General features: G+C 42.2%; 1 protein-coding gene across 2 annotated transcripts in view; it reads right to left on the reverse strand.

Moving 5' to 3' along the window:
- The window catches only part of CTTN (cortactin), a 28,697-nt gene extending 2,678 nt beyond the window's left edge, over positions 1 to 26,019 (reverse strand). Inside the window, exons 1-15 of one of the 2 annotated variants that reach the window (XM_072863857.1) lie at positions 25,864 to 26,019; positions 22,348 to 22,431; positions 21,838 to 21,911; positions 20,345 to 20,474; positions 16,876 to 16,986; positions 16,119 to 16,173; positions 15,478 to 15,588; positions 14,509 to 14,619; positions 13,796 to 13,906; positions 12,437 to 12,547; positions 10,628 to 10,683; positions 9,445 to 9,514; positions 8,752 to 8,900; positions 991 to 1,080; positions 708 to 897 (exon numbers count right to left, since the gene is read on the reverse strand). In XM_072863857.1, coding sequence (XP_072719958.1) covers positions 708 to 897; positions 991 to 1,080; positions 8,752 to 8,900; positions 9,445 to 9,514; positions 10,628 to 10,683; positions 12,437 to 12,547; positions 13,796 to 13,906; positions 14,509 to 14,619; positions 15,478 to 15,588; positions 16,119 to 16,173; positions 16,876 to 16,986; positions 20,345 to 20,474; positions 21,838 to 21,911; positions 22,348 to 22,431 — 1,453 coding nt within the window. In that variant the 5' untranslated portion in view covers positions 25,864 to 26,019. The remainder of the gene's footprint in view (positions 1 to 707; positions 898 to 990; positions 1,081 to 8,751; positions 8,901 to 9,444; positions 9,515 to 10,627; positions 10,684 to 12,436; positions 12,548 to 13,795; positions 13,907 to 14,508; positions 14,620 to 15,477; positions 15,589 to 16,118; positions 16,174 to 16,875; positions 16,987 to 20,344; positions 20,475 to 21,837; positions 21,912 to 22,347; positions 22,432 to 25,863) is intronic. The other variant, XM_072863858.1, reaches the window with a different exon arrangement.
- Positions 26,020 to 26,916: the final 897 nt, after the last annotated feature.

The following is a 26,916-nucleotide window of genomic DNA, read 5'->3' on the forward strand; positions in this document are numbered from 1 at the left end:
GCGTTTAATACACTATAAAATAAAAACTATCAGCCTTATAATACTTTTGTAAAATGTGACAGAACAACTGAGCCCAAGATCAGTGTGTAAGAGACTATTTAGTACCTTGTTAAGGGTGCATGTTGGGGGGAAGAAGGGGCCTGTTTAAAGTTTCCAGGTTTTCGTACCAGAGCAAGCAGGTTCATTCTTCACCCCTCATTTAGTAACCAGAAGAGATGAGAAAAATGGGAATTCAAAAGAACTGTATTCTTTCAGTTTCGTTAGTTTCAGACATCCTTACTCCACTCCCTCATAGGCACAGAACACATCAACTTCAAAGTCCAAGAACTGTTGACAGAAGTTTTTGCTTGGTAGGCCAGCACTGGCTCAACACACATTTAATTGCTGAATCTGTGCTTTCTTCTCAAGTTGAGCTGCATTACACAGGGTGGAAATGGTTACCCCTACAATTCTTTTTGAACTGACACTCTAGAGAGCACTGTAATTATTCCGACACCATCCGACAAAAGTTAAGCAATTTCAACCTTGCTCTAGCCATATCTTAATTTCCTAATTAAAGTTTGTTGGTGGAGAATCTAAAAAGTCTCATCAGACTAAAACTTCAGAAAACTAGGACAGTGCGCTCTCAGCACAACTATTCATTAAGTCGTTGCCCAAGGAAATAATCTTTATCTTAAAGGGTTTCATATCAGAAACAAACACTCTACCTGCTTGGTAGTGGTCTCCTGCCCCTGCCACTTCATAGACAGTCTCTGGTTCATACTCTGCCTCTCGCTGACTCACTGCTTCTTGGTAGTCCGACTCTGCAGCTTTGTAGCTGGATTCTGGCTCATGCGCAGCGGAATACGTTGCGCTGGAATTCTTGTAGGCAGACTCTGCTTCATAGGAAGCTGCATCCTGCAGAAATACAGGTGAGGTTCGTCGGGGTTTTGTAAAAAGGTTCCTATGCTTAGGATCAAAAACCAGGTACTGAAAGTGATTCTAACAAACCTCGTAGACTGGGCTGGAGGGTGCCTTCTGCTCAGCTGGCTGTGTGGTAGGAGATGGCGGTGGAGTTTGTTTTTTGGCTTTAGCTTGTTCCTAAATTGAAGAGAAAGAAAAACTTCAGTGCGGTTTAATCACTGATGTCATGACACTGAACAAGCAACAACCCTCCAGTAAGAAAGACAGACAGCATATTCTGCAATAAACTGATGCGAGCAGGGAGCAGAAGAGGACTGGACTGGTTGGATCATTAGACCTGCCTGAAGGTTTAGACTGGCTGTGCAGTAAAGCCTCAGAAATACAGCAAAGCAGAAGAGAAAAAAGTGAAGAAACAAAAACCGCACAGTATGTATGCATACATGTGTTTAAAAACAGAGTACCCAATGTTCTTTGGCACGTTTCCATAGGAGCTGCAGGGTTTCTGTGTTCAATACATTCATTCTGTTCATTAGCTGCCTGGGCCTCACGTCCCATTTTAGCATAAGTTTAGAGAACCTGAAGCCTGCGTGTTCTAATAATACAACTGATACATTATCTTTGATGAGAAATGATCCTGCAAGCTCTTGCAGGTCTGCAAAACACCTGCCAAGGCAAAAGACTGAACAGCTCAGACAAAATTAAGTCCTATATACTGACAATGAGGGGATTCAAATGTTCAGAAGAGTTGCATATGGTAGAAATAAAAGCAGTATTGCTATTGTATTCTGCGACACAAAGAACGTGGATCTGAATCAAGTGTTCCGGACTCAAGCACTTCACGCTGTGCCATCCCACCTGTGAATCAGAGGGCAAATCCACAATCATAATTAGAAAGCCATTCATTAGGAAGCCAGGATACCGTAGCGCAAGAAATGCTATGTTACTTGCACAACTTAAAAAAGACTGTAAGCTAGCTATTTCATTTTGCCTCTCTTTACCCATAGGGAAAAAGAAAACTGTGGATCTAGGGCCAAACTTGTTCTTTATTGTAAAAAAGAAGAGAGAATACATGTTATGGGAGCCTGTGCACTCCAGTTGTTTAGGTCCATCAAGCTGTAACTCCCCAAAGGATCCTTAGGAGAAACTGTAGTCCAGAGATGAAGTGACAGGACTCTGTTACAAAAAAATTCTTCCTTTCCTTTGTTTGTCACAGATCAGAAAACATACACCTAACAAAGAAAGCGAAGCGTGTCTTGAGAACAGAGCCAATTCAAAGCTTAGTGCTGTGCTTTCTGGAAAAAATCTGTCCTGATGCAAACAGTCCTCCCCCACTTTTAACTCCTCTGCTACGGATAAAAAAGCACCAGCAAAGTGTTTCTTAGAAGTCAAATCTAAGTTTGGGGACAAATTAAGTAGTATCAATCCATTAACAATACCAAACCCAGCAACTGTTTGAATAATTTGTCCTAGGAAATGGGTCTCTGCAGTCCAGACTACAGTTTAGGATAGCCACGGCATAACTGCCATAAAACCATTTAAATTGCATGGTCCCCCCTCAGGCTGAGTTTCTTCCATGCTGAAACGCTCCACGTGAAAGAGCATCCTGCTTTGTTCTCTAAGGCAGCAGAGGCTAGCTGAATCATGAGGCACCCGTCGATTGAAAGCAGAAGTTGAAGAAGAGCTCCCTGAACACCATTTGACTACGTGACATATGTGAAAAGCAAAACAGAAAAAGGATTACCAATAAACAGGGTTCTTGAAGGAATGCAGTCCATATGTACATTCCCATTGTGGGAGTACATGTGCCCACATACTTACTTAAAGTGAGAGAACTTTCTGTCTGTGCAAGGAAGTTCACTTAAAGAAATAAAGTTCACTTAAGACAAAGTCCGTTCCCAGCCTTTACAGTATCTGTGGATGATGTGGCTTACATCCCTCCCCTTTTCATGCTCAGCTTGTGAGCAAGGGGCAGCGCAGCCAGTGCCATTTCAGTTTCCCCTTAACTCCATTCTCCCTCCCTCAGTGTCTGCAGAATCACACAATTAACCATGGAGATGTTCAGTCTGGAAGAACATTAATCATCTGGTTACGGTGAAATTTAAATACCAGCTTTGGAAAAAAACTTCAAATGTGTCCAGGCAACAGAATCTTTGATGAAGCACAAGAAAAATCAAGCATAATGGCTTGAATTTAACCCACACTTACAACAAAAATAACAGTGGAGAAAGTCAGTCATTTTTGAGAGAGAAGGGGGGGGGAAGACATAACAGTTCAGTGACTCATGAGAACCTGTTACTACATTTAAACCCTTCTGGAGAACTGTTTCCTCAGCAGGAGGAAACCTCAATGAAAAGCTGAAATGGGTAACAAAAGCCTAAATTCACCACCCTCCATCCACAGATCTTACTTCTGAGCATATGATCACCCAAAATGAATGGCGAGAGCTAATGGAGAAGCTGAACTTCTTCCCCCGCTCAGCCCAGACTACAAACCCATGCAACGGAAGGGAATACCAAGCAGAAAGCTTGACTACTTTGGCAAAATAAATACGACCAGTCATCTCCTCCTTACTGGTTAAAAAAAAATGGCTCCAACTGGGTTGGAATAGGAATAGTCTAATGGAGAGCCATTCAGCATCTGTAGCATGAAGTGGATTGTTTCAAGATTGAGATGAGTGAGACAGACAAACTGCTACACAGGTCAGACTGAGAGAACTGAAGAAGTCACTGAAAGGCAAAGAAGGCCCAGTACCAAAATGCACAGGGACAACAAGAGCCAACAGGATGTTGTCCTGCCTTGCCCTAACCACAGTGCTTGGCAGCAGGGGTACCTGGAGAAATGCATGCGCCAGTCCGCTTGGCCAGTCTCAGGGCTGTACCCAAGACCAAGCCTGGACACAAACCTCTCCAAAAGAAGGATCAATACTTTCTGTGTCAGCTGTGCAACCCTTCAAAAAATTCACACAGCCACCAAAGCAGATTTCCCACTTCTCGACGAGAACTGCAAGACAGCTCACCTATCAGAGCTGAAGGACTGTGTCGTGGTTTAGCCCCAGTCAGCAACCGAGCACCACACAGCTGCTCGCTCACCCTCCCCTCCCGGTGGGATGGGGGAGAGAATCGGAAGAGCAAAAGTAAGAAAACTTGTAGGTTGAGATGAGAATAGTTTAATAGTTGAAATAAATAATAATAATAATAATAATGAAAAGGAAAACAATGGGGGCGGGGGGGGACACAAAAGCCAAAAAAACCCAAGCAATGCAACTGCTCACTTCTAAGACCCGACCGATGCCCAGCAAGTCCCTGAGAAGCTATCGCTGCCCCCTGGCCAGCTCCCCCCAGGTTCTATACTAAGCATGACATCCTATGGTATGGAATAGCCCTTGGGCCAGTTTGGCTGTGCCCCCTCCCAGCTTCTTGTGCACCTGGCAGAGCATGGGAAGCTGAAAAGTCCTTGACCAGTGTAAGCATGACTTAGCAAGAACTAAAACATCAGTGTGTTACCAACATTATTCTCATCCTAAATCCAAAACACAGCACTATACCAGCTACTGGAAAGAAAATTAACTATCCCAGCCGAAACCAGGACAGACTGACATGTGTGACCTTCAGAGAGTCCTCTTCTCCCCACACCTATCGCTTAGGGCAACTGCTGGTACACGGTATTTTAGAATATATTGATATCTCTACTTGTCAAGACAGAGGGAACATAAAGGGTATACCCCTGGAGACATGGCTGCCACCACATGAAGTACCTCCTTGCACCTTGAGGAACGTTGACCTGCTTGTAGCAAAGGTGCAGAGCAAATAACATACATAAAGTACAGAAAAGACCAGTATGAGGTATCAGAGTTGCCACATGCCCTAGGAGAGAGACGCTTTCATGAGGCAGTTGCCCAAGAGGTGAAGCACTGAGTTACAGATAAAGTATCCTGGGCTCCTGCAACAAGAGAACTCTTACCACCTGAGAGCTGGTGATTGCTCTGTGATAATGAGTCAAGTTCTTTACTGCAGAACATTCACTTTAAGACCCAGGTGTTCAAGGATGGACTGCAATGTTTACAGGGACTGGTCTTTTGGAGAATCCCCTAGAAACAATCAAATCAAAGTAAGGAAGTAACAGCCCTCGGCTGAGGAGTGTTGTCTAGCAAGTACCATCAGCATCTTGAGGATGACCTAAGAAGCTTCAGACAGGCTAACTGAGAAATTCTTAAACCACCAGACACCTTGTCTGAGAATGAAGCAGAAGTAGTGATGATGGAATGGAATTACTGCCAGGTGAAAATAAGCACCTCAGAGAAAGAAATTAAAGCAGGATGAATGCCGAGAAAGTCAATTTTCCTTTGGAACTGATACTTCTTAGCAATTCTCAGCAGTAAGTGGAAGCAAGGGCCGTCCAAAGTGATCTCATGGGTGCAGAATGGCCTTATTAACGATGCAACACTTGTGATACCCCTCAACCTATACCATGGTTCTTCCTTATTCGGAGAACTGTAAAAGTATCTACTAAATTAAATCCTGTAAAGGTAAAAATGCTGCTTGCTGTAAGTCACAAGTCCTAACACGATCCAGATCCAATGTGCTGACAGAGGAAAACAAGTGCCAAGAAAAGAGATCTCTTGAAGGAGGAGTGAAGCTGCACTTTCAAGAGCAACGTATACCTGAAGGTTGTCCCTGGGTTGTGTCCAAAAAGAGTATTTGTTCCCATTCTTCATCACCCCATGGAACAGACCCCACAGCTGAGGGACTACAGCTCTTTGACTAGAGTTGCAGTGTTGGTGGCAAGGACAAGGACAGGGGAGGATGAAGAGCGAAAAATCACTTTGTTAGGGAAACAACCAGGTGCTACGCCTAGATACTGGTGATGCATAAGCTTAAACACACTGAAACATGCTGGGAACGGTGGACAGTAGTTCAGGAGCAGAGGACAGCCTGGCAATAGCTAGAGGAGCTATGGGGCTACCAGCTGAACAGCTACACCAGAAGAAGGTGGTGACACATGCTGACAGCATTTTGCTGTGGCTCTGAGTGAGCGCGTGGTGAGGCATTCAACTTTCCTCATCTGAAGAGCTCCCAGAGCAACTGCACGGACTGGATGCACTTCAGCTTTATCCCTCTGAGGAGAGGGGAACCAAGTGACCCTCCTCGAGGCAAACGTTCAACTTTTCTCTGTGTGGCTCAGTGCTGGAGACTGGTGCCAATGCTGAGGATGACACAGAGCAGTCCAAGTTTACTAACAAGAGTGGCACCCTGGGGCAGGCTTGCTGACCTTATCAAATAGAAAAGATTGAATTCTCAACTTCGGCTCTTTCTCTCTTCCTCTCCCAGCTTTAAGAGAATGACAGATGCTGTGTTAAAGGAGTAACACATTTTTCTCCAGGACAGTAAAGAAACCCAAATAGTGGTTGGGGGAAGGTATTAAGTGTCCACAAAGTACACAGGGATGAAAGGTAGCGTTCGAAGAAATCACTGATACACAAAGATTAACTCCCATTCATCTTGTGATACAGGTATGCAGTGAACATATGCTCACACTGTACACCTTGAAGCCGTAAGGCAAAAGAGGTGATAAGCTGAAAGAAAAAAGGAAAAAAAAAGTAGCAATCACTTTAGACGGAGAGACTTGATTTATCCTATAAAGCTAGAAGTTCTGAAATTTCAAACAGAACTCAAAAGGACGTTAGCAGTTTTCAGAAATCAAACTACACACAAGATAAATGAGCCATGCAGTTTCAGCACAGCAAAACTACAGAGCTATTTGACAAGCAGCGCCGGCCTGCACACCTGCGAACGGCAGAGCTGAGAAGCCAACCAATGAACTGGGCAGGGGAACTGATTTGCATTAACCAGATGTTTTACTTGTTAGGGCTAGTTTTCCACTTTTGTGTGACTATACAGATGCTTTGCTGGCGTAAGGAATAAGGTGGCTTGAGAGTGCTGCCGTTAGCAGCCATGCTGGTTTAGGCTACCTTAGTTAACGTGAGGTAACGTGCAGTGAAACTGCACATTACTTTATCTTAGTTTAGGAAGATCAGAGCTAGGTTACCGTAAGCCTACCATGCATTTAGTTTTCCATACTTGCAAAAGAAATTATTTAAACCAACTCTAAATTTGTGATGACTTAGACCATACTGATGGAATGGGATGAACACCACACCCTGACATGCTGTAGCAGCATACTGCTAAGGGGAAGTATCTACCACATCTGAGAAAGCAGTCATTGGGTCTGCCCCATTTGTTTTTAGGCAAAGGACCAAACAGATCTGAGAAACCATCTGGCAGTCTTTCCTGGACTCCAGATGTCTCACAGAGGATGTTGAGACAAGTTCATATGCAAGAAGATTTATTAGCGGGGTCTGCAGCTGGTGGCGTACATTGGCTCTAACAATGAAAGATACTTTTGGCGGAAAATAAAAACAAAAGAGGAGAAAGAGAGAGAGAAGAAAGAAGGAAACAGGAAAACTCCCCCATAGCCAGCCAGGAAGAGCAGTGACAAGGGTTCCAGACAAGCATTCTTCTCTGGGAGGGTCTCTTCAGCATAGCAAGTGGAAATGATGAAGATGATGAGGATGACAGTTTTTCCTGTGCATCTCCTTTAGTACTATATACTTTTCATCAGGACCCACTCAATCTCTCTACTGGTTATTCCTGCTTGGGACAGTATTAGCACTAGTTGGAGCACGCTATTTTGGCATCAGTGTTGCATACTGGTTGCCTGTTAAGTCTCAGTGCACATGTATGGCTAAGTAGCATTTATTCAGAATTTAAAAGACTACTATCTTTTTGTGTCCTGTGTTTAGTCTTTAGTATATCTGTAAAACAAGAAGTGAAAGAGAAGGGGAAAAGAGGGACTATTCTTATGTCAGCATCAAGTGCTTCCCACTCCCTGCCATAATATCAGAGTTTGCAAGTGTGAGGCCATGAAATCAGAATAACAGCATGGGACGACAAGGGAAACTGCCACAGAGGCTCTGGACAAACACTGCTACAGCAGCTTGCGTGAAAGGTTACACAGCTGCAGACAGCAGGCCCTCAGGATTACTGATGATAAGGCATCTTGGGCACTGTGTAACAAAGCAAATGAACAAGATATGAAGGACAGGTTACTATTAACACACTAGTCCTTCCATCTCAGCAGCAGAGTTTCACCAAACATGCAAATTCTATAAAGCAGGTAAGATGTAGGTTCTGACTAAACATTTCCTGGAATTATTTTGCTTATGAATAACACAGAAGTCACGAAGCTTTTAACCATGCCAGTGCTAAACTAATTTTCTTAATTCCCAAACTAAGATTCAGTTAACATTTGGAAATTATTTCCCCTCATCTCACAGGCACGTGCTATACCAATGGGTGATACCACCTCCATCTTCCACAATACTGATTCCAAAAAACCAGCATCACCAACTATCACCATGGTATTAAAATTCTTGGACAAGCATTCATACAGGGCCTTTCAGGGACCACATGTCTCTCCCCTTATGAGCTCCTCCATGCCCATTACCAAAAGGCAGAAGTACAGTAGGAAAAGGTCAGACTGCAGAGATTAGTGCTCAAGACTAGCATAAGTATTTCGGGATAGGCTAAATAAAAACCCCTATATACTAGTATAAGTGTTACGCCATCACCCTATCTGATGTCTGATATACATATGGTGCATGTTGACAGATGGCTGGAATCGCAAACAGGTAAAGCAAAAACACAGGCAAACACACGTATGCACACAAAGAGCTTTAAACCCTAGCTGGAAAGAAGGAAAGTCTCTTTTCTTAAAAGATTCTCTTTTCTCCCAGCATTGCATTGAAACACACTAGACATGCTGCTCAAATGGGATTTGAATCTTACTGACCTCCAGTTTCCTTCGAGCCTCCTCCTGTTCTTGTTTCTCCCTGGCCATTCTTTGCGCTCTCTCAGCTTCTGCCTTCCTTCGGTCTTCCTGCTCTTTTTCCTTGGCTAGGTTTTCAAAGTTAGCTCGGATGCTGCTTGTTTTATTAGCAACTGTAACATTTAAAAAAATTAAAGTCAAATGTTGTTGTTTAAGGTTCTGTCTAAAGGTAGCCTGGAATGAGTTTTTCGTATAAATTTCTTCTAGGATTGAACATGTTTCTGGTTTTCTGCTCTCTGAGCTCACAGTCCATTCAGGAAAGTCCTTCTATCCCTCTTTCTCCCTCTCCCCTTCCAAGTCTAAACCTCTTGTGCACATTTCTCTTATATAAAAACCTCTGCAACACTTCTCCCTCCTCTCCTTCGTGGTACAGTCTCTACCACTCCAATCCCCTACCTCAGTCTATTTTCCACTTCGATGCTTTTTATTCTCCCTTCCTCAGCTCTGATGACCCTCAAGGAAAAAAAAAAAAACAACAAAAACCAAAAGCCAACAAACCAAAACAACCTCTTACAGGGAGGAGGGAAAGAGTAGTTGAGGTTGCTAGAGACCTGCAAATACAGCAGTTCCCTCTAGATGATTCTTACTCAGCACTACTACATCAACAGTAATACCCTGGGCTTTTGAACATTATCACGTTTGGGGCCAATGCCTTACCAGCTTCTATTGGCTTGGTCTTCTGATAAGTTGATGCTGGTTTCTCAATATCTTCAAAAGTTGCTGCATTCTACCAGTGAGGAGAAAAAGAGTACATTTAAAAAACACAAATTCATGAAGACATTCAGGCAGCTTCAATCGGTGATGTCTTATTGTGATATTGCCCCTATGGCTTTTTTCAGAACACCAAAAAAAAATCAGGAAGAATCAAAACCTGACAAATGGAATAGTCCTTTCTGTAGGTCAAACTACGTAAGAATTAATCTTCAGGGACAGGCTTAAACATATTAAAATCCTATTAATTAAAAAAATGTAGTTTATGAACAGATGACTCATCAGAACTAAAAATGAGGCAATGTCCTAAACATTTATTGTGTAGCTGTTGCTGTTCTAATCCACGCCGTGCAGGATTTCTACCAAGGTAAAAGCATCCAGTTCCCTTAAAGAAGCAGATTTTGTTAAAATAGAGGGAGTATTTTGAGAACAGTATTCAAAATATGAGGGGTTTTTTTTGAGTGAATGGCCTTGAGTCCTGAAGCCACAAGTAAAAAAAAAAAATCCTACAGACTCAAACTCCTCTACTTTCTCACTTTTAAATGTCCTACATAAAGCTGAGAGTAAATTTATTCAGTAGATAAATCTCAGTGAGGTCTTTTTCATCTTCTAGCTTTTTAAATTTAAAAATGGAGAGGTAGAAAAGGGTTATCAGCTGCTCTATCTTTCACTGTTACAGAATACTAAAACTAATTCTCCTAAAGAGAAGGTCCCTGATAATCAAAGTGGGCAAAGTTGGTAGATATCAGACACCTATTTTAAGCAGTTCACTAAAAGGACATCCTCAAGATATAAGGCATTAGCTGTTGTTAGAAGACATGACTGAAATTGTGGAATTAATGGATTTTCTCATTCTTTCGTATAAATTTTGCTATACTTTCATTTCCACGCTTCAGTTTTCCCTACTTAAATATACATATACTACACATACGTACACGCATACATGTGTGTATAAACTGGCATCAGCTCTGTGTGTATAAACTTGCTTTTTAAAGACTTAGAAAAGCACAGAACTCTACTGTTAGACTGGAGAAGTACCCAGAAATAAAGAGCTGAACACTACAGATCTAACCAGACTATTTTGTATCCCTACAGACTATTTAAGTCATGGCTCTTTTAAGCCACTTACCTTATCCATCCGATCTTTCTGGACACCATACTTCCCACCAAATCCTTTTGAATAATCTAAAAGCAGGATAAAAAGGTTAGAGTAGGGAGTTTGTTGTCCCTCCCATCTTTCTGCCAAATGCAAATAGCCATTTCAAATGCAAATAGCCATTTCAGCTGCATGCAGAGATACAGTGACAGCCGCCAAAGAAAATGCAACTTGTTTTTTGATGCAGAAAGGATACATAACTGCAAGAGCCTTCAGGTACACCAGCAGATGACAGATTGTGGGCCACATGCATTCTTTGAGTAAACATTAAGCTGAGGACTGATAAGGTATCAAGCAAGGAATAAGGGATGAGCCCTTCTAATGCATCACTTCTGTAACACAGCCTTTCACAGCACCAATTCTTAGCCCTCTGCAGTAATCATATAACCTAAGCCATTTTGCTTTGCTCAAAGGAGCGATATCCAGTCTTCGGTGACCACAGAGGTGTTTTTTTCTCTTTAACTTGGTAAATTCTATGAATGGCAGGAAAATATAACAAATTTCTCATTCCAGTGGATTTAGTCGTGATACTCAACTGATGAATGTTAAAGTCATTGGTAATAACTCCTGCTCTACATATGGAAAAGGGCAATTCCACAAGACAGCACGAGCCTGCAACAACTCACCGCCACAGAAGCGGGGTGGCTGCACTATTCTGTACCACCCCTGAGCTGCACACTCTTACTCTCACCTGATGCTGACTCTAGCACTTGTTACACCTCAAAATCAGTTTAACTCACTAGTGGCATTAACAAGAAAAACAACAAACCAACCCTAACAAGAGTAGCTTTCTGCTCTTTCTAGTGAGTTGTACTCAGAGAAATGTCTGACAAGCACCAGAGCCAGCGCAACAGAAGCAGCAAGAGTGTGTGGCTGGAAAAACACCTCTTTCTGGTGGCAGTGAGCTGTAGGAACGTGCCCTTAGACTCTGTAGGTGGACAGGCTTTCCTATACGCCCCTGGAATACAATCACAATTACTCCTTCTCCTCTCAGCTCCAAAACCACCTGGGTCCCCTAGCCAGCTATTTTAGTGTTTGTACTTGGGCTCTGCTAAGGCACATCTGACACTCTAAAAGTTTGAATTTGTGTCACTGTAGCACAGAAAAATATTGACTATCAGAATGAACAACCTCATTTTCTTCAGCTTTGTATGTATTTTCAGCCAGAATAAATATACTACACTTACATTTTCCTGATCCAGACTTCTCACTTTAAGATAACGGAAAACCAGGAATTCATGGTTTGTACCCCAACTATTTCACAATGAATAAAGAGAGCATTATAACAGTATTTGCTCACCCAAGAACCACAAACATTCCCTACTTCTTGTTTTAAAGACTACAATCATTTTAAAATGATCTTGCTATAACCCATTGCTTGTTAATGGTTACATGCATGGTCCTTATCTGAATATTTTTCCACCAATTTGTCCAGGCAAAACTTCACATTTAGACTCTAAAACTGGTAAGCACGACGTCATTAACATCATACTAATAATACTAGACATACTAATGTCGTTATTATCACACTGTATGTATAGCTATTAACTTAATGCATAATGTTGTAGAGCTGTTAACTAAACATTGGATATCTGTTTCCTGAATACAGGCTTGCTTTATGTAACATTTTAAGAATAAAATGGAAGAACATTGCTAGATCATGTAGGAATAGAAGCGCAAGAAAGTGCCTGCACATTACTAGCATCAATCTACTCAGACAACTATTTAAGACTGTGTGAGAAGTGGCTGCACTGTTAAGAAAGTAACAAGTGAAAACGGTGCCTTGTTGAGATTCATGCTTGGCTAGTTTCTCCTTGTAATCAAACCCCACAGCAGATGGGTCCTGCCTTTCTGTCTGTACACCAAATTTCCCTCCGAAACCACTCTTATAGTCTGAAAAAGCCACATGTAATAAATTAAAATGAAGGGAGGAAAATAGAGAAGTTTAGTCAGAGACACTGAAAATAATTTTTGCAGTATTTCTCAATTACCAATAATTTTGGATGGTGAAAAAAAAAAACTCAATACACTTTTGTAAGAGTAAATTCAAAAGAAGTTTCCACTTGAGATTAAGAAGATGTCAACATGATTTATCAGACATAAGAACACCATTCTGAAGTCACAGAAAAAAGCACTTCTCAACATTTTTCATACATACTGCATAATGCACTTGCATTTGATCAACATTATGAACACAAACACACACATAGTATTTCACCAAAACAAAACAACATACAACAGGATACAAGAGAATAAAATGAGCTTCCTTCATCAGCGTGGTTAACATTTGTACACTACACATCTGACTTTTAAGGAGGTGTTAAGATAGGGTCCACAGAGACCATCCTTCAGATATTCCTCCACAGCATTGTTTAAAGGAATATTCCTGCTGCTGCACAGCTTGAGGAATAAAAGCTCTCGGCTAAGACCTATGACCATTCTCTTTTGCTGCCTTAGAAGAGCCATTTTAATATATGGTATAAAATGAGGGCACAAAAAAAAAGGGCTCCAGGTAATCCTCTCACAACAAATCTGCTAGAGCATACAACAGAACAATATTCTGAGGATCACTTTTAATTTAAAAACAAATAATAATAATTAATTTAATTTCTTTCAGTTAAGAGTGGTGCCAGGCAAAGGGCTTGGGAACAATCGTTGTTTTGCAACTTTTCTTCTGGGTACCAGTATTTCATAGGAAAAGGTACCTCACAGGCAATGAGAAAGGACAGCATTAGATATTAGATTTCCCCTGCATGAAAATAGGGGTATACATAATAGAAACCAGAAAAGGGAGATTATTTGTTGAAAGTACAAAGAAATTGCTAGTTTGTGGTTTGCACAACTCAACTGAAAAAGGAAAAAAATAACACAGGCTACCTGCAGACTCGTAAAGCTTCTCCACTGAGAACTTATCACTAAGTCTGAACTTTCAGGGCCTCAGCATCTGATGTGTTAAACCTGCTTTGCAGGCACCAGTACAACCAATACACAGCAACCGTTCAAACACAGAAAAAGGAGATTCAGGTCAGCTACTGTAAGGCTGTGGCCAACGATACCGGGGGAGGACAGTTAACACAGGGAAGAGAAAAGTCAAAATGAGGGAAGTCAGAAAGAATGGCAAAGAATTGTGAACTGATATACCTTTCTGGGATTCATGCAGCTGCACTTTCTCCTGGTGGTCCCAGCCAAGGGCACATTTGTCTTGTCTGTCTGTCTGCACACCAAACTTGCCTCCAAACCCCTTTACATAATCTGTATGCATGAAGTTTCAGAAAACATTACTGCAGTTTATGACTGTAAACAGTATTTAATAAAAAAACAGGAACATCTTATGGGACAAGCTGCCCTGTCATTGACGATACTCTCTTTCACTCTTTTTCGCCCCCCTGCTACACTGCCTCAACAGAGGGGAAGGATACCCGTTCAGTAACTCTAGGATCACGATGCAAGGAAGCACCACAAATCCAGTGAAAGTTACACCATCCAGGCTCAATAACAGTCAAAGATTTGAAGAATCTGATGCACTTTCCACCTGAAGCCATGTAACACACATATATATACGTGCAACATAGATATATAAATAATTAAGGACTTGATACTGCCTCCGAATCCCATAGATCTGTGCAACTCCACATTTCTTTCAATAACATCCATACGGACATAAGGCCCCTTGGAAATCAGGCTGTGAAACTCAGGGACAGTTTACAATGCCTTCCTTTTCATTTAAGGGAAACAAAAATCTGCATACACAAAACACACATTTACCACAAAAAAAACCCCAAACAAAATATTTTTTCCCAGGTTTAAAAGGCTGATTGATTTGAACTAGTATTTTTAAATAAGATAATAAAAACCTTTCTGTGATTCATGTTTTTCCGTTTTGCCTTGATATTCAAAGCCAACAGCACTTTTGTCCACTTTGTCCTTGTCAACACCATATTTACCACCAAAGCCCTTGGAATAATCTAGAGATAAGAGTGAAGAATTTTGTTTGTAAGTGTTCAATAACAAAATATTACCTTGAAAAATTGTGATAATCAGACCTGCTAACATTACATTACGTATTAAAAGAAGCACTGACATCCCTGGTTAATCTTGATTCCAGACACTGAAGTCATAAATTCTTCAGAATACATTCTCTCAGGATGGAAAATAAAATAGCATCATATGCAGTTCAACTGCTGGGCGATATCAGCAATTCTGCTACTTGACTCCTTGATAAAATTCTTAAGACACTTATAGCAAAGTGAACTTCAAAAACCATGTCAGCAACAGCCTGGATGCTTTTAAACAAACACCCCCTTCTTCTCTTTAGCATTTCTAGAGTGCAAACATTTCTTTGAGATAAACAGAAAACAGATGGCAAAAATGTCACAATTTTTCAATAAAATGGTCGATTTTTGATCAGATATTCCTGGAAACCTGATTAGCAACACAATATTAACTCTAAACACTACTAACTCTGATAAATGTTTTAATATACAAACAGCTGATTCTTTTAGAAATGCTTCTCTGTTGTGGTTAAACTGCTCACAGTCTCAGTACTTTAATCTACAGCTTTTCAAAAGAAGTTGCAAAAATCCTCCAGACAAACCTATGTGCCCTGCTTCCAAAGTAATGGCAGTTGGCTTATCACTTAAAACCAGTCAGAATCTATGTTTTAGGTTTCTTTTTCAGAAGTCAAAGTTTTCAGCAACATAACTTTTAGTGTTAACTTTCAGCAGGAGTGCAACAGATGTAAAAAATTAGTATTTTACAACACTGCCTTTCATGAATGCCTACTACATCTGAGTATGAACCCACCAAGATGTGTGTCTACTCACCCTTCTGTGACTCATGTTTCTCAGTTTTACCCTGGTAATCAAACCCCACTGCACTCTTGTCCACTCTGTCAGCCTGTACTCCGTATTTTCCACCAAAACCACTTGAGTAGTCTGCATTGAGAGCAAAGCACAATAAAAATGAAATTAAGAAGCTTTTCATAGAAACATCATATCCTAGCAATTGAGGGGGGGGAAAGAAAAGTTATTTCAGAACTGAAATATCACTCTTTAGCACACAAAATTAAGTTTAATTTTAAACACAGAAAATAAGATGGGCAGCAGTCCTATAGTTTACGATGGCTCCTCTTAAATCTACTCCCTATTTCCAATAGGGTGTAATACAGCAAAGAACAACTCCCAAGCTTTCTAAAATGCCCTTGAACCTCACTTCCAAAAGAAAAGTAAGACTCATGATAACAGGTTACTTCCTTGTCTTAAAACCTCATCAACTCATGAAATTGCTTTGAAATTCATTTTTTCATCTTCTCTTCCACCCAGACCCCTCAACATTTGATTCACTGAGAGCGTCATGTGGAAGCCTCACTAAATGAGGTCTTTTACAAAGAGTAAAAGAATAGAGATCTACTCTATGATTTATAAAAAAACATGTGTCTACAGAGGCGACCACCTCACCACTTTACCTTTTTGGGAAGCATGCTTCTCAGTTTTCCCCTGATATTCAAACCCAACAGCTGACTGGAAGAGAAATAAAGTTGCAGGTGTGACAAAGAGTTAAATATGAGTAGAAAAAACTGCATGCACTTCAGTGGACAAACAACACGGAAAGTTCCTGTGTCTTTCCATACTGCTCTGACCTCCTTGATCGGGAGCATAAATACCTACTTAACTTATAGGCCATATCCATTTACATGATAATTTAGTACATGTATTCATGGCAAGGGTTTTTGTCATCCATTGCCAAAGCAAATTGTACTACCAACATACCCTCGTCTTGCCAGGTTCTGCAATTCAGTACAATAGGAATTCGGCATTTCCATGCTGGGGCTGTTACGCAGTCTTGGAACGGGTCGCCAATTATCCTGCCCAGTAGTTCATATTGCAATACAGAACAAACCATCCCCAAATCCCTCCTCCTGTAGCATTCACGCTGATTTTATCCTCATCAAAGAACACAGCATGGCTAAAAGGCATATTTTAACATCTCTTTTCAGTTTTCTTTTCAACTCATCTCAATTTCCCATAAGGGTTTTTTTCTATTTTGCTTTGAACAGAAATTTATCTCCATAACAGTCTGTGTTAGTTTACTGCTAAACTTCAAATACAGCAGGAAGAGCAGACCACACCAGCATTTTAAGGTATTGGAATTTTTCAGCTGTACATACAAAATGATAAACTCAACTACTTCGAGTAGCTCCAGTACAAGATGAAATTGCTTACCTGGTCAACTCTATCGGTTTGTACTCCAAACTTGCCACCAAACCCTTTCACCGAATCCACTTGGGAGCAATGCTTAGAAAGCTTGGATTGATATTCATGTCCAACAGCTGACTGAAAGAAATTGGAAAGTTCAGAAACAGGCAGCAGTTCCATACAGTTCTGTATGTAAGAGAAAACACTGCAACCAAGGAACTTGAGGATAAGCTTTGTTACAAACATGCATTACCGCCACTCTTCCTGTTGAAACTAATTTCCTTGGAAGTTGCCGCTCACTTGAGAAGTCTTTACAAGACTGTCACCATGCTACCAATACAGCCTAGGCAAGGGAAGCGCCAAGAAAGAGTCTGACAGCAATGACTGTATTTTATGAAGACTGTTTTACGCTCTATATTTTTACTTCAAAACCACAGGAATGAAAACAAGAAAGATCTTGATGGTGTTCATGCAGAATTTAAAATAAGGATTAGTTCCAGATAAAATACACAGCCTTGTATTTAGGCATATTATTACAGATCTGTTTGCTGGTATTAGATTGCAACCAAATACAACTACAGCTAGGTTTTCCACTGACTTTCTTTTAGGGAGGCACCCTGATCTTCTACATAAATCAAAATTAGGCATCTTCTCTCTATACTTGCTCCTCACTTGCAAAATGGCATGACAACATGAAGCGGTGCATCCACATCAAGACACAGCTCTCCGTGCTAAAGGCATCCCAGCCCCACAGCCTCCCATTTGAGCCTGTCCCTGGCACCCAAGCTGAACATGGCAAGTCGAGGCGTAGTTACATCGCCCTGTCACTGGCTTCAGGTAAGACACAAGGATATGTAATTAAATACCTGAAAGTACATCCAGATAGCATTTGCTAGTGTTACACTAATCTAGTGCTAGGACACCCTTCTAGATCCTGGAATCAATGCTAGATCCTAGCACCTTCAGGGGTGCTATATAACATAGCCAAAATATGTTTTTTCTTGTCCAGTGCCAAAACTGAGCACTGGCCAGAGCAACTTGCAAGTTGCCACTTTAATCTAACATTTGAGTCTGTTGCTCAAATGCATACAATTCCTGTCAGAGGCAGAAAGAGAAGACCCTATAAACCTGCTGCACACAGCCGTGTCCAGATTGAGAGGCTGCACCCTGCGACAAGCACCTCTCCTGACTCAACACCACCACCCGCCCCGTGCAGCACCGCAGGTTCCAGCACCCGTCCCCGTGCGCGGGGCAGTCGGCATCTGCGGCTGCAGCAGAGCACCCTCCAAGCAGCTGCCCCAGGCTCCGACCTTTGAGGAATGAGAAACTGCTTATCTTGTACCAGTATCAGACAGCTGGACCAAGGTGAATTAATTTGAGGACACAAGGTGTCTAGAAACCGTAAGTAACTTGGCTTTTACAGTATTTGCCCTTATTTTTTTTCTTTTTTTTCCCCCACAGGTGCTGGGGGGAATGTTCCCAGCACTTAGGAAAACAAAACATTACTGCACATAATGGCTGAAGTAATTGCCAGGTAACAGAACAAGGTGTCCATAATAGGACACCACCTTAACTTACAAGCAATATAAAAGCTCCTTTCTTTTCCTGACTGAAACAGTCATACTCTTGTTCATTTTGCAGGTGCTCTGTAGTAGAGTAACTTTAAATGTGACAGAAAAGGCTCCCACCTCCCTTTCTTCTTCCTGTTACCCATTACATTTACGTAAGACATGAAGCTCTGAAAATCCTAGGTTTTATGCGGTTTTACATGATCCCTCTTTTGTTATACCAGTTGAGGCAGGTAAGGTTTAAGCACATTGTTTTCTTTATGTGGTACCAGAACTTTCTGCATTTCATCAAATACCAAGCACCACAATATACCTCTTTTCTAAAAAGACTTAGAAAAAGATTTTTCTTGGAAATCTGTATTTCAGAGTAAATTTACCCTCGTAATTCCTCAGCACAATACTCTGCTACATTTTAAATCAGTTACGGAGGCCTGGCGTATAGAATGATGTAGCTGTTCATTTTAAGTCAGCATCAAGGTTTTGTCCTAAATGCAGCAAAAACCTGTACCACGGACAACACTGCAGTAATGCTCATTTACCTCAGGTGAGTCAAGCCTTAATACTAGCACACCTGCACAGAGCCACAGATACCTGTGAAGGAGAGATCTCAATTATAAGGTTTTAGAACTACACTTGCAAGGAAGAAAGCTTTATTAAAAAAATAAATTATGAACATCTGCCACCAGTATCACTCAGATGGGCATGACCATTATGTTTTTCCTGGTGGTTAATTCTGGCCTACAGGAAACAGTACTCACTTTTGTTTCTTTCTTTTTTCCCCATGGACACAGGTGAGGGATAACTTGCTGACACTAGAGAGCTGCGCAGCTGCAGAACAGACCTAATGGTTGAATGGTCTCAGCAATTCCTTTCCCAGATTCAAAGGTTAGGTTAGCCTATTTCAAAGGCCCATTGAGAATTATACAGCAATTTACTCTGGAATATGGGAATTCAGCAAAACTTTAAGGCTGTCAAATTACTAGAAACCCAGAAAGTAAATAAAGTAAGAAAATAAAATAATTTTTATTCAGGACACAGTTTGGCTCTTATTTTAACAGAATACATGAAAGAAACTAGCTAAGAGTTGATATGCCTAATTATCACATGCATAATGGAATTACATTAAGAATTATCACTACTTTTGTTAATAGAGTGTAACTCAAACAGCCATCAAGTCCTTACGTAAAACATTACCATCTGAATGAAGTACAAACTATTTTGAAATACTTGGATTACTTGTCACTGTTCACAGTTTACCACTGTTTAAGAGAGTTGCCCTCTAATTTAAAAGCAGCAGCACACCCTTTTCTTCATTCTTTGGCAACCTCTATATGCATAGAAGAGCTGGCATCGAAATAAAAAAAATACTGGATATATTAATGCATGAAGTACTTCCTTAATTTAGAAATATACTTTTAGAAACTTGAATCTTGACTCCAGGGGAATCCACCCAGGACACAAGCAAGTAGACTTGCTCTGAAGACAGAGCAAGCATCAAACAAAAACATGTGGGGCCACTGCACATCCCAGAACTTCTCCTTGTCATTCACAAAATCCTAATTTGCCACCAGAAATACTTGTTCCTGATGCTTCAAGTGCTTTAGTTCAGTTCTTTCTGTAGGAGCATCTTGATTTAATTAGGGAACAGAGCATGATACCTGACAGATTTGGGTAATAGTGGTTACAAGTATTCTTGTTAGAGCACTGTAAGAGTGATGCTTCTGCCCTCAAAATAAGCCACCACTGTATATAGCTTATGCCATGATCTGAGCTTCTACGTCTCCAAACCTAGCAAAGAACAACTTTGGAACCTTCTTTGGAACAACTTTGCACCTTCAACAAGTGTAACTCACATACATAGCTGTGCTGGCCACTGGCAAGGCAAGGCAAGGTTTATAATATCATCCCAGGAAAGCATTCATACTTACTTTATCCATGCGATCTTGTTCAACGCCAAATTTCCCTCCATAGCCGTGGGAAGCTTTTGGTCCTGTTTCAAGCTCCTTCTCTTTGAGGTTCTGGTGTTCTTGGAATACATTCTCTCTCAGCTGATGAATACTTTAAAGACAGACAGTTTAGCACCAAGTTTTACTAAGAAAGTTTCAGAAAATAACTTCAAAGAGATGCAAAATAAAAGGATGATAAAAATACCATCTTAATTAAAAGTTGGACAACTTGTATTTTTCAAGCCCTTCCCATTTTTTTAGTGCACAAAGCACTGCATAATATTCTGAGAAACAGAATTTATTCCACTGCAAAACATTGTCTAAAGAAAAAAAAAAGCACGTTGGTTTTAAGACTAACATGGAAGGGTATTTTGCTATTTGAACAATCAATTACCTAGAATTTATATGTGCCTGAAACATATTTTCTTCTCACATCCTAATTTAAGTTCTTTCCAACACTTTTTATTTAGATGGCAACTTTTCAGAATAGGGATCATCTCTTATCATATGGTCCCTATGGTAACGGGACTCTAATTCTAACTGAGCATTCTGGACACAACTATAATGCAAAAGAAGGATGCAAGGAGACATGCACCTCCTCTTCCCCAAGTGTTCCCTTGCAATATGCACGAATTGAACTTACGGTCGTGCAGGCTACATACAAGAAGGACAAATCTGTACCTTAAAACACTTCCCACCTGAGTTTAAAGCTTCCTCAGGCATAATTCAGCCAGTAGGCGTCCCCACTGCACTCCAAATAGGGCAGAATAAAATTGATCCCTGAAGTAAGCCACATAGTTCAGTCTCTCTCCGTTTGCAACGCTGATGACATTTACTCTTAGCTTTATACCCCGTGGGTTGATGCCCCAGAAACACACAAGCAAAACCAAAGTGAACATCACAATCGCAGATTTCCTACAGCTGCTTTAAAGTTAAGTCTTGGACACTTTTCGTAAGAAGTACAAGGTTCAGAAGATGGATTATTTCTGTCTCACGTAGCCCTTCGTGATGCATTCATTTGCTTTTCTGCCAGAGGGCTTGATTTGTTACTTTGCCAGAATTTTTATGAGTTTGGTAGCAGTTTTCTAAACAAAGCCTAAGAATTAAGGGACCAAATGTATCATTAAAGTACCAAACTGAAGCTGCTCAGATCACCCAACACAAACTTCTCCCCTGGCAGTATTGGCTCTTGCACCAAAACAGAATGAAGAAACTTTCCAGACACAAAAAAGCAGGAAAAATAACATTTCCAGTTAAAAAGAAAGATTTAAGAGTCCCTACACCATAGTTCTGGTTTTAAGATTTCAGATCTGAAGATACTGACATATTTTAAAAACCAGCAATCTGGCAAATAATCAATCTTCTACAGAGAGACTCTTGTTTTAATTATGAAGATACAAGTAACCGAGAACATGAGTTGATTAAGTCGCCTGGGATTGTGACTATTAATAAATTTAAAAAGAGAGCTGCTTTACTTGATGTGCTCTTGATGGCCGGATCCCTTCACAGTTTTGGCCCCCCAGCGCTGTTCTTTCTCACTCACATCATTCTGTGAAGGACACACATAAAACAGTCAAAAACCCAAAGGCGTTACTAGTTATTTGCACTTTAGAGTTAACAGCAAAAGCCTTCAGCCGTTGGCGAGATCGGAATAGTTAGAAAAGCAGTTAAGACCACCTTCACTGCTCTTCTGCTGTGAGCCCTGTGCTTTGGCTCCTGCTGAAATGCACGGTGCACACATTCAGCCCCAAGAAGCTGCTGCTTCTTGACACAAATCTCTTCTGTACAGACTTCCCTGCAGAACCCAGCCAAGACAAGGTAGTTTTGTTAATCACTCACAGGCAAAACCCCTTAATTCTCCCTCCTTCCAGGAACATGCTCCTATCAGTTTATTTTGCTGAGACATAGCCCCCGCCCTGAAGAATTACTCTTTAACGTGTTACGTAACACACTTCCGCTGAGTCGATACAATTCGAAAGCCATACCACAAAATCAGGATCGGTCTCCCAGTCATCGGCTCCGTCATCCTGATTGACAGAAATGGTGTGGCCTGCAGTAGCCTTCCACATCTGCAACACCATCAGAAGAAGCACTGTCACACTCCAGTTACATGTCAACTCATTGTATATTAGGTATAAGCCGATGGAGACGCAATCCAAAATTCCCAATAAAGTATGTTATTTAACAGAATAAACAGAAGCTATATTTGCAGTGAAAGTAGATTTGACCATTGGCTCTCAGGCTGCCTTCTCAAGCTGGTTTGAAAACCCCTTTTAGTTTTCCTGTTGGCACTGCAAAAAGGTTAGGAGCGGTCACCGACGTGATTTCAAAGAGAACAAGGAAGTCTTTCCTTGCCCAAATTAATATGTGTCTTTTCTTCACTCACTGCACTGAAAAATTCACTTCTCTTCAAACAGGTCTCCAAACCAACATCCACTTCTGAAGACTGTCGCTAATTCTAGATCCGATGCATATATTTAAGGCATAGGAAGAGATGTTTTTTTCCCAGCCATTACTAATGATAAGCATGATATTGCTTATTAGGCAGCATAACCTACATGTTTCCTCCGTTGTGTAATGAGTTTCAGCATTATGAAAGAAATCCAAACAACTGTAAGAATTTGCATGCAATCTAGACATCAGTCCACCTGCCTGCAACAACCGAGTGCAAGAGTTACTAGTTTCTCAGATCACCGTTTGTGAAATTCTTACACAAACTCAAGTGTCTCATCTGACTTTCAGAAGAAACAGAGAGCGAGTGCTGGAGTACTGACAGCAGGAAGCAAAACTCAAAAAGGCAAGCAATGACATCTAGAAACAACATTCAACACTTTTAAGCGACTAATGATTTTGGGCATCTCACTTTCTGGAAACCTTATCCCCTGTGGAGTATCAAGTTGGACGCCTTTAATGAACACTTTGGAACGTGACTAGTGAGCAGAACACCTAACCTGCCTGGTGCTAGTGGCTGTATTTTATACCCTTTATTCTAGGTAAATAAAAATAAATACATTCTAAAACGCAAAACAAAAACAGCAAAAAAAGCTTCCTGTTCTCCCAGCTTTTTCAGGTACACGAGTCAGAGGAAGGATTTCTTTTCTTCATCGCTATTCTGCTAGAGTTCAGTTCTTTAACATACCATCATTCTGTCCACTACCCTTTATCTTTCTAATTAAGTATAGATTATAAGGATGATTATCATGGACTATTTCATTCACACAAGCATAATTCAGTAGGTGGAATGAAAACTCCCTTTTAAACGCATAACCAATAATCCATAGGCAAAGCGCACAGAGAAGAAAAACACCGCTTGCTCTTCAGCCTGACAGAATAAACCAATGAGCCAGTTTTATGGAGCATTTCAGAAATTTCAGGACTGGTAACAAGAATGAGAGCAACTGAAAAACTGATAGTCAAACACCAAGGTGGCAAATGAGAGAGTAGCCTGGAAGGAGGGTGTAAGAGCAGTGCAGATGACATCCGGACAAAGTAGTAGTACATTTCCCCTTATGCTTCTTCAGGTCCCCCATCTCCAAATTCCTCTTGGAATTAAGGAACTAGCATTTGTTACGTTACTTAATATCCAGAAAACTCGTGAGACTACATGTTTATAATACAAACCTTTAGAACATTGGTATTTTATCATTCTCCTTAGTATATCCTGTCTAAAAAGCCTTCTCTCACACGATTGTGTCTCAGGTTCTCCTGCTCTTTAGTTCGCCATGTGGCCTTCACTAAAATCAAATCTCTCACCAAAACAAAAGCATTGGAAAGCAGAACCGAACCAGCTCAATGATGAAACTCAACCCAGGGTCCAAGTTCTAACTTTGTAACCAAACACAAACCTATGGTTGCTCCTAAGAGGGATGGCTTGTATCCTTCCCTCAGTGCTTCACCATGCTGTACGCTGTGCACGTTGTTAGAAATGGACTTCAGGTAACAAGAGCTGAAGTGCAGGTACATATGCGCATGGTTACTCTACATATTTCGTGCAAAACACAACTTTTTTCCCCGAGTGCTTGGTTCAAGCATTCACTTGATCGTTTTGTTTTGCTTTGTGCATTCAGTGTTTGGGTATTTGAAAGAACAAAAGCTAGATCCTCACGTTTAGACTTCTTGGCTTCCTCCTCAAACTCTCACAAATAACGAAGAAAAGACGGATTTCACAGGTACACCCTTACAAAACCCAGAATCCACCATGTTTCTTCCTAAATTGTGCACATAAACGCCAATATTTTTCCACACCTCAACACTGCATTCTATAAAATGAATTACAAAAGGGAGCAAAGCAGCCTAGTAACAACGGAATCTCAGGCAAGACTTCCTATTGCCAGTGGGGAGCTAACAGGAATAAGCCCGGTTTCCGCAGCAGCTTGCTATTCTAGCATCTCTTCCACAGCAAAACGTGGAGAAATATGATCTATTTATGAGTCACTGACTCACATGGTCAAATTTCTGAAGGAAAAAGAAAACATTACGGTTCAAACGCAAACGGAGGCTAAATATATGCTTTGAATTTATCTGGCCAGCTCTGCTCTTCGCCACTGTTATGACTAATCAGCAGTCACAGCATCCTACCCAGCACCTTTAGCAGCACCCTCGGGAACTCCCCTCTTCCCCAGGCCCTACGGACCAGCTCCTGGAAGGAACAAAGGGAGACACCAACGCTTTAAGCCCAGACATAGCATTGCAGGTGAAGAGAACCAAGCAGCAGCTCTAGGCCTACGCCAAGGCTCAGTGGGGGCACCGTGGACTCATGCTGGCCCAGCTACCTGCTGGGGACCGGCGGTCCGCCCTGGCAGCTTGCCATTCCCCCCGCAGCACCTTCAGGGCACCAGAGGAAAAGAACATCGCAGGGAAACTCCTCTCTTCTGAGTACTCGATGATCACCTCAGGCCCGACCTTCGCAGGCCATGGCACGGCTCACCCCGTCTTCCCCTCATCGCCACTGCCTTCTCCAAGCCCCCCGAGAGTCCTACAGCAGACGCTCTTTCTTCTTTCAAGTTACCAGCTCTGGGGCCTTTGAACTACGGGCAGCTTTACAGAGTTTAAATAAATAAATAAATAAATAAATAAAGAGACAGAGTCACGTAAGGCTGGCTCGGCCTCTCCCCAGCAGAGCGACCGGCTGCCCACGGGGGCAGCGCCCTCCGGCCCCGCGCCCCCCTCAGGGAGCTCCGCGGGCGGAGGGCCGGGAGAACCGGGGAGAAGCCCTGCACCGCCGCGCACGCCGGCCGGGCCTGCGGCTAGAGGCCGCGCCCCCCTTCCCGGCCCGGCAAGACCCGGGGCTCGGCCGCACGCAAGGCCGGGCCGCCCCAGCCCTCCCCCGCGGGGCGCGCCCGCCGCCGCCCCAGCCCAACAAAGCCGGCCGGCCGGCCCCGCCGGGGCTCTTCCCCGTCGGCGGCAAGGGGGGCGTGGGGCTGTCGCCCGGGGCCGCCCCGCTCCGCCGGCGGGCAAAGCGGGACGGGGAAGCCCCCGCGCCCCCTCCCCACCGCGCTTACGCTGCCGCCCGCCGGCTGCTGCCGCCGCCTCCTCCTGCGGCCACCGCTGCCCTGGCTGCCCGCCGGTGCTTCCCGGGCTGGCGGCGGCGGCGGCTGCTGCTGCAATTTCCGCTTCTCCCGAGCTCCCACTTCCTCTTCCCGCACGGCGGGGCGGCTCCAGGTGGGAGAGGGACCCGCCGCGCCCCGCCCCGCCGGGCGGTGCTGCCCGGCCGCCCGCGGCCCCCGGTAAGGCAGCCCCGCTGCAGGCCGGGGCACAGCCGTGGGAGGGAGGCGTCTGTGTCCAGCATTACGCCGAGCCATGAAAAAAAAAAAATATATAGATATATCTATCTAAACCGACAATGGATTTTTTGTTAACAACCCCCCACCCCCCCCCAAAAAAAAAGGCAATTGTAGTCTAATTTAGGTAGCAGCACCTTGTGGTTTTATATGGCATGTAGGAACGGATTCATTCCTTTGCCTATTTCTTAAAATCGCTAGGGAGAATTAGATAGCCAAGCACTACTACTGCACACTAAAAATGCACCGTCAGGAGTTTAAAAAGGGCTACAGCGGATTTGATTTGGTTTTGAACATTTTTTTTTTCTTAATACTCACTTTTGCACAGTCACGTTTTGGAAATTGCAACTACGCCGTCTTGAGGGGTTTCCGTCTCTTTAGCGGTGGGCAAAAGGTTCACATGCGACTGGGGACAGGCTAGCAAAATTAAACAGATACCAAAAGCGAAACAATCGGGTTTTAAAACACAGCCTTACTACCTGAAGAGTTATTTGTATTTGAAGAGTTATTTGTAAGAGTTACTTGTTTATATCTTTTGGAGGAGGGGAAACAGACTCTAAGGAATGACATTTCCAGTGAAAAACATTACAGATAAATATACACATTCAAATTGTAATAAAGGGTAAGAAAAAAAATCCAGGTGAACAGTTTCACAAGTTTTGGAGGGAGGAACACAACCTAAAATTCCCAGTCTTAGTGGGACAGCTACCTCCAGTCACCTAAAGCCAAATGTAGTCAGTTCACAGTACAAATAGGCTCAATTAACTTTTTCCG

Source organism: Ciconia boyciana, chromosome 6, assembly GCF_034638445.1.
Source record: "Ciconia boyciana chromosome 6, ASM3463844v1, whole genome shotgun sequence".
Classification (NCBI taxonomy): domain Eukaryota; kingdom Metazoa; phylum Chordata; class Aves; order Ciconiiformes; family Ciconiidae; genus Ciconia; species Ciconia boyciana.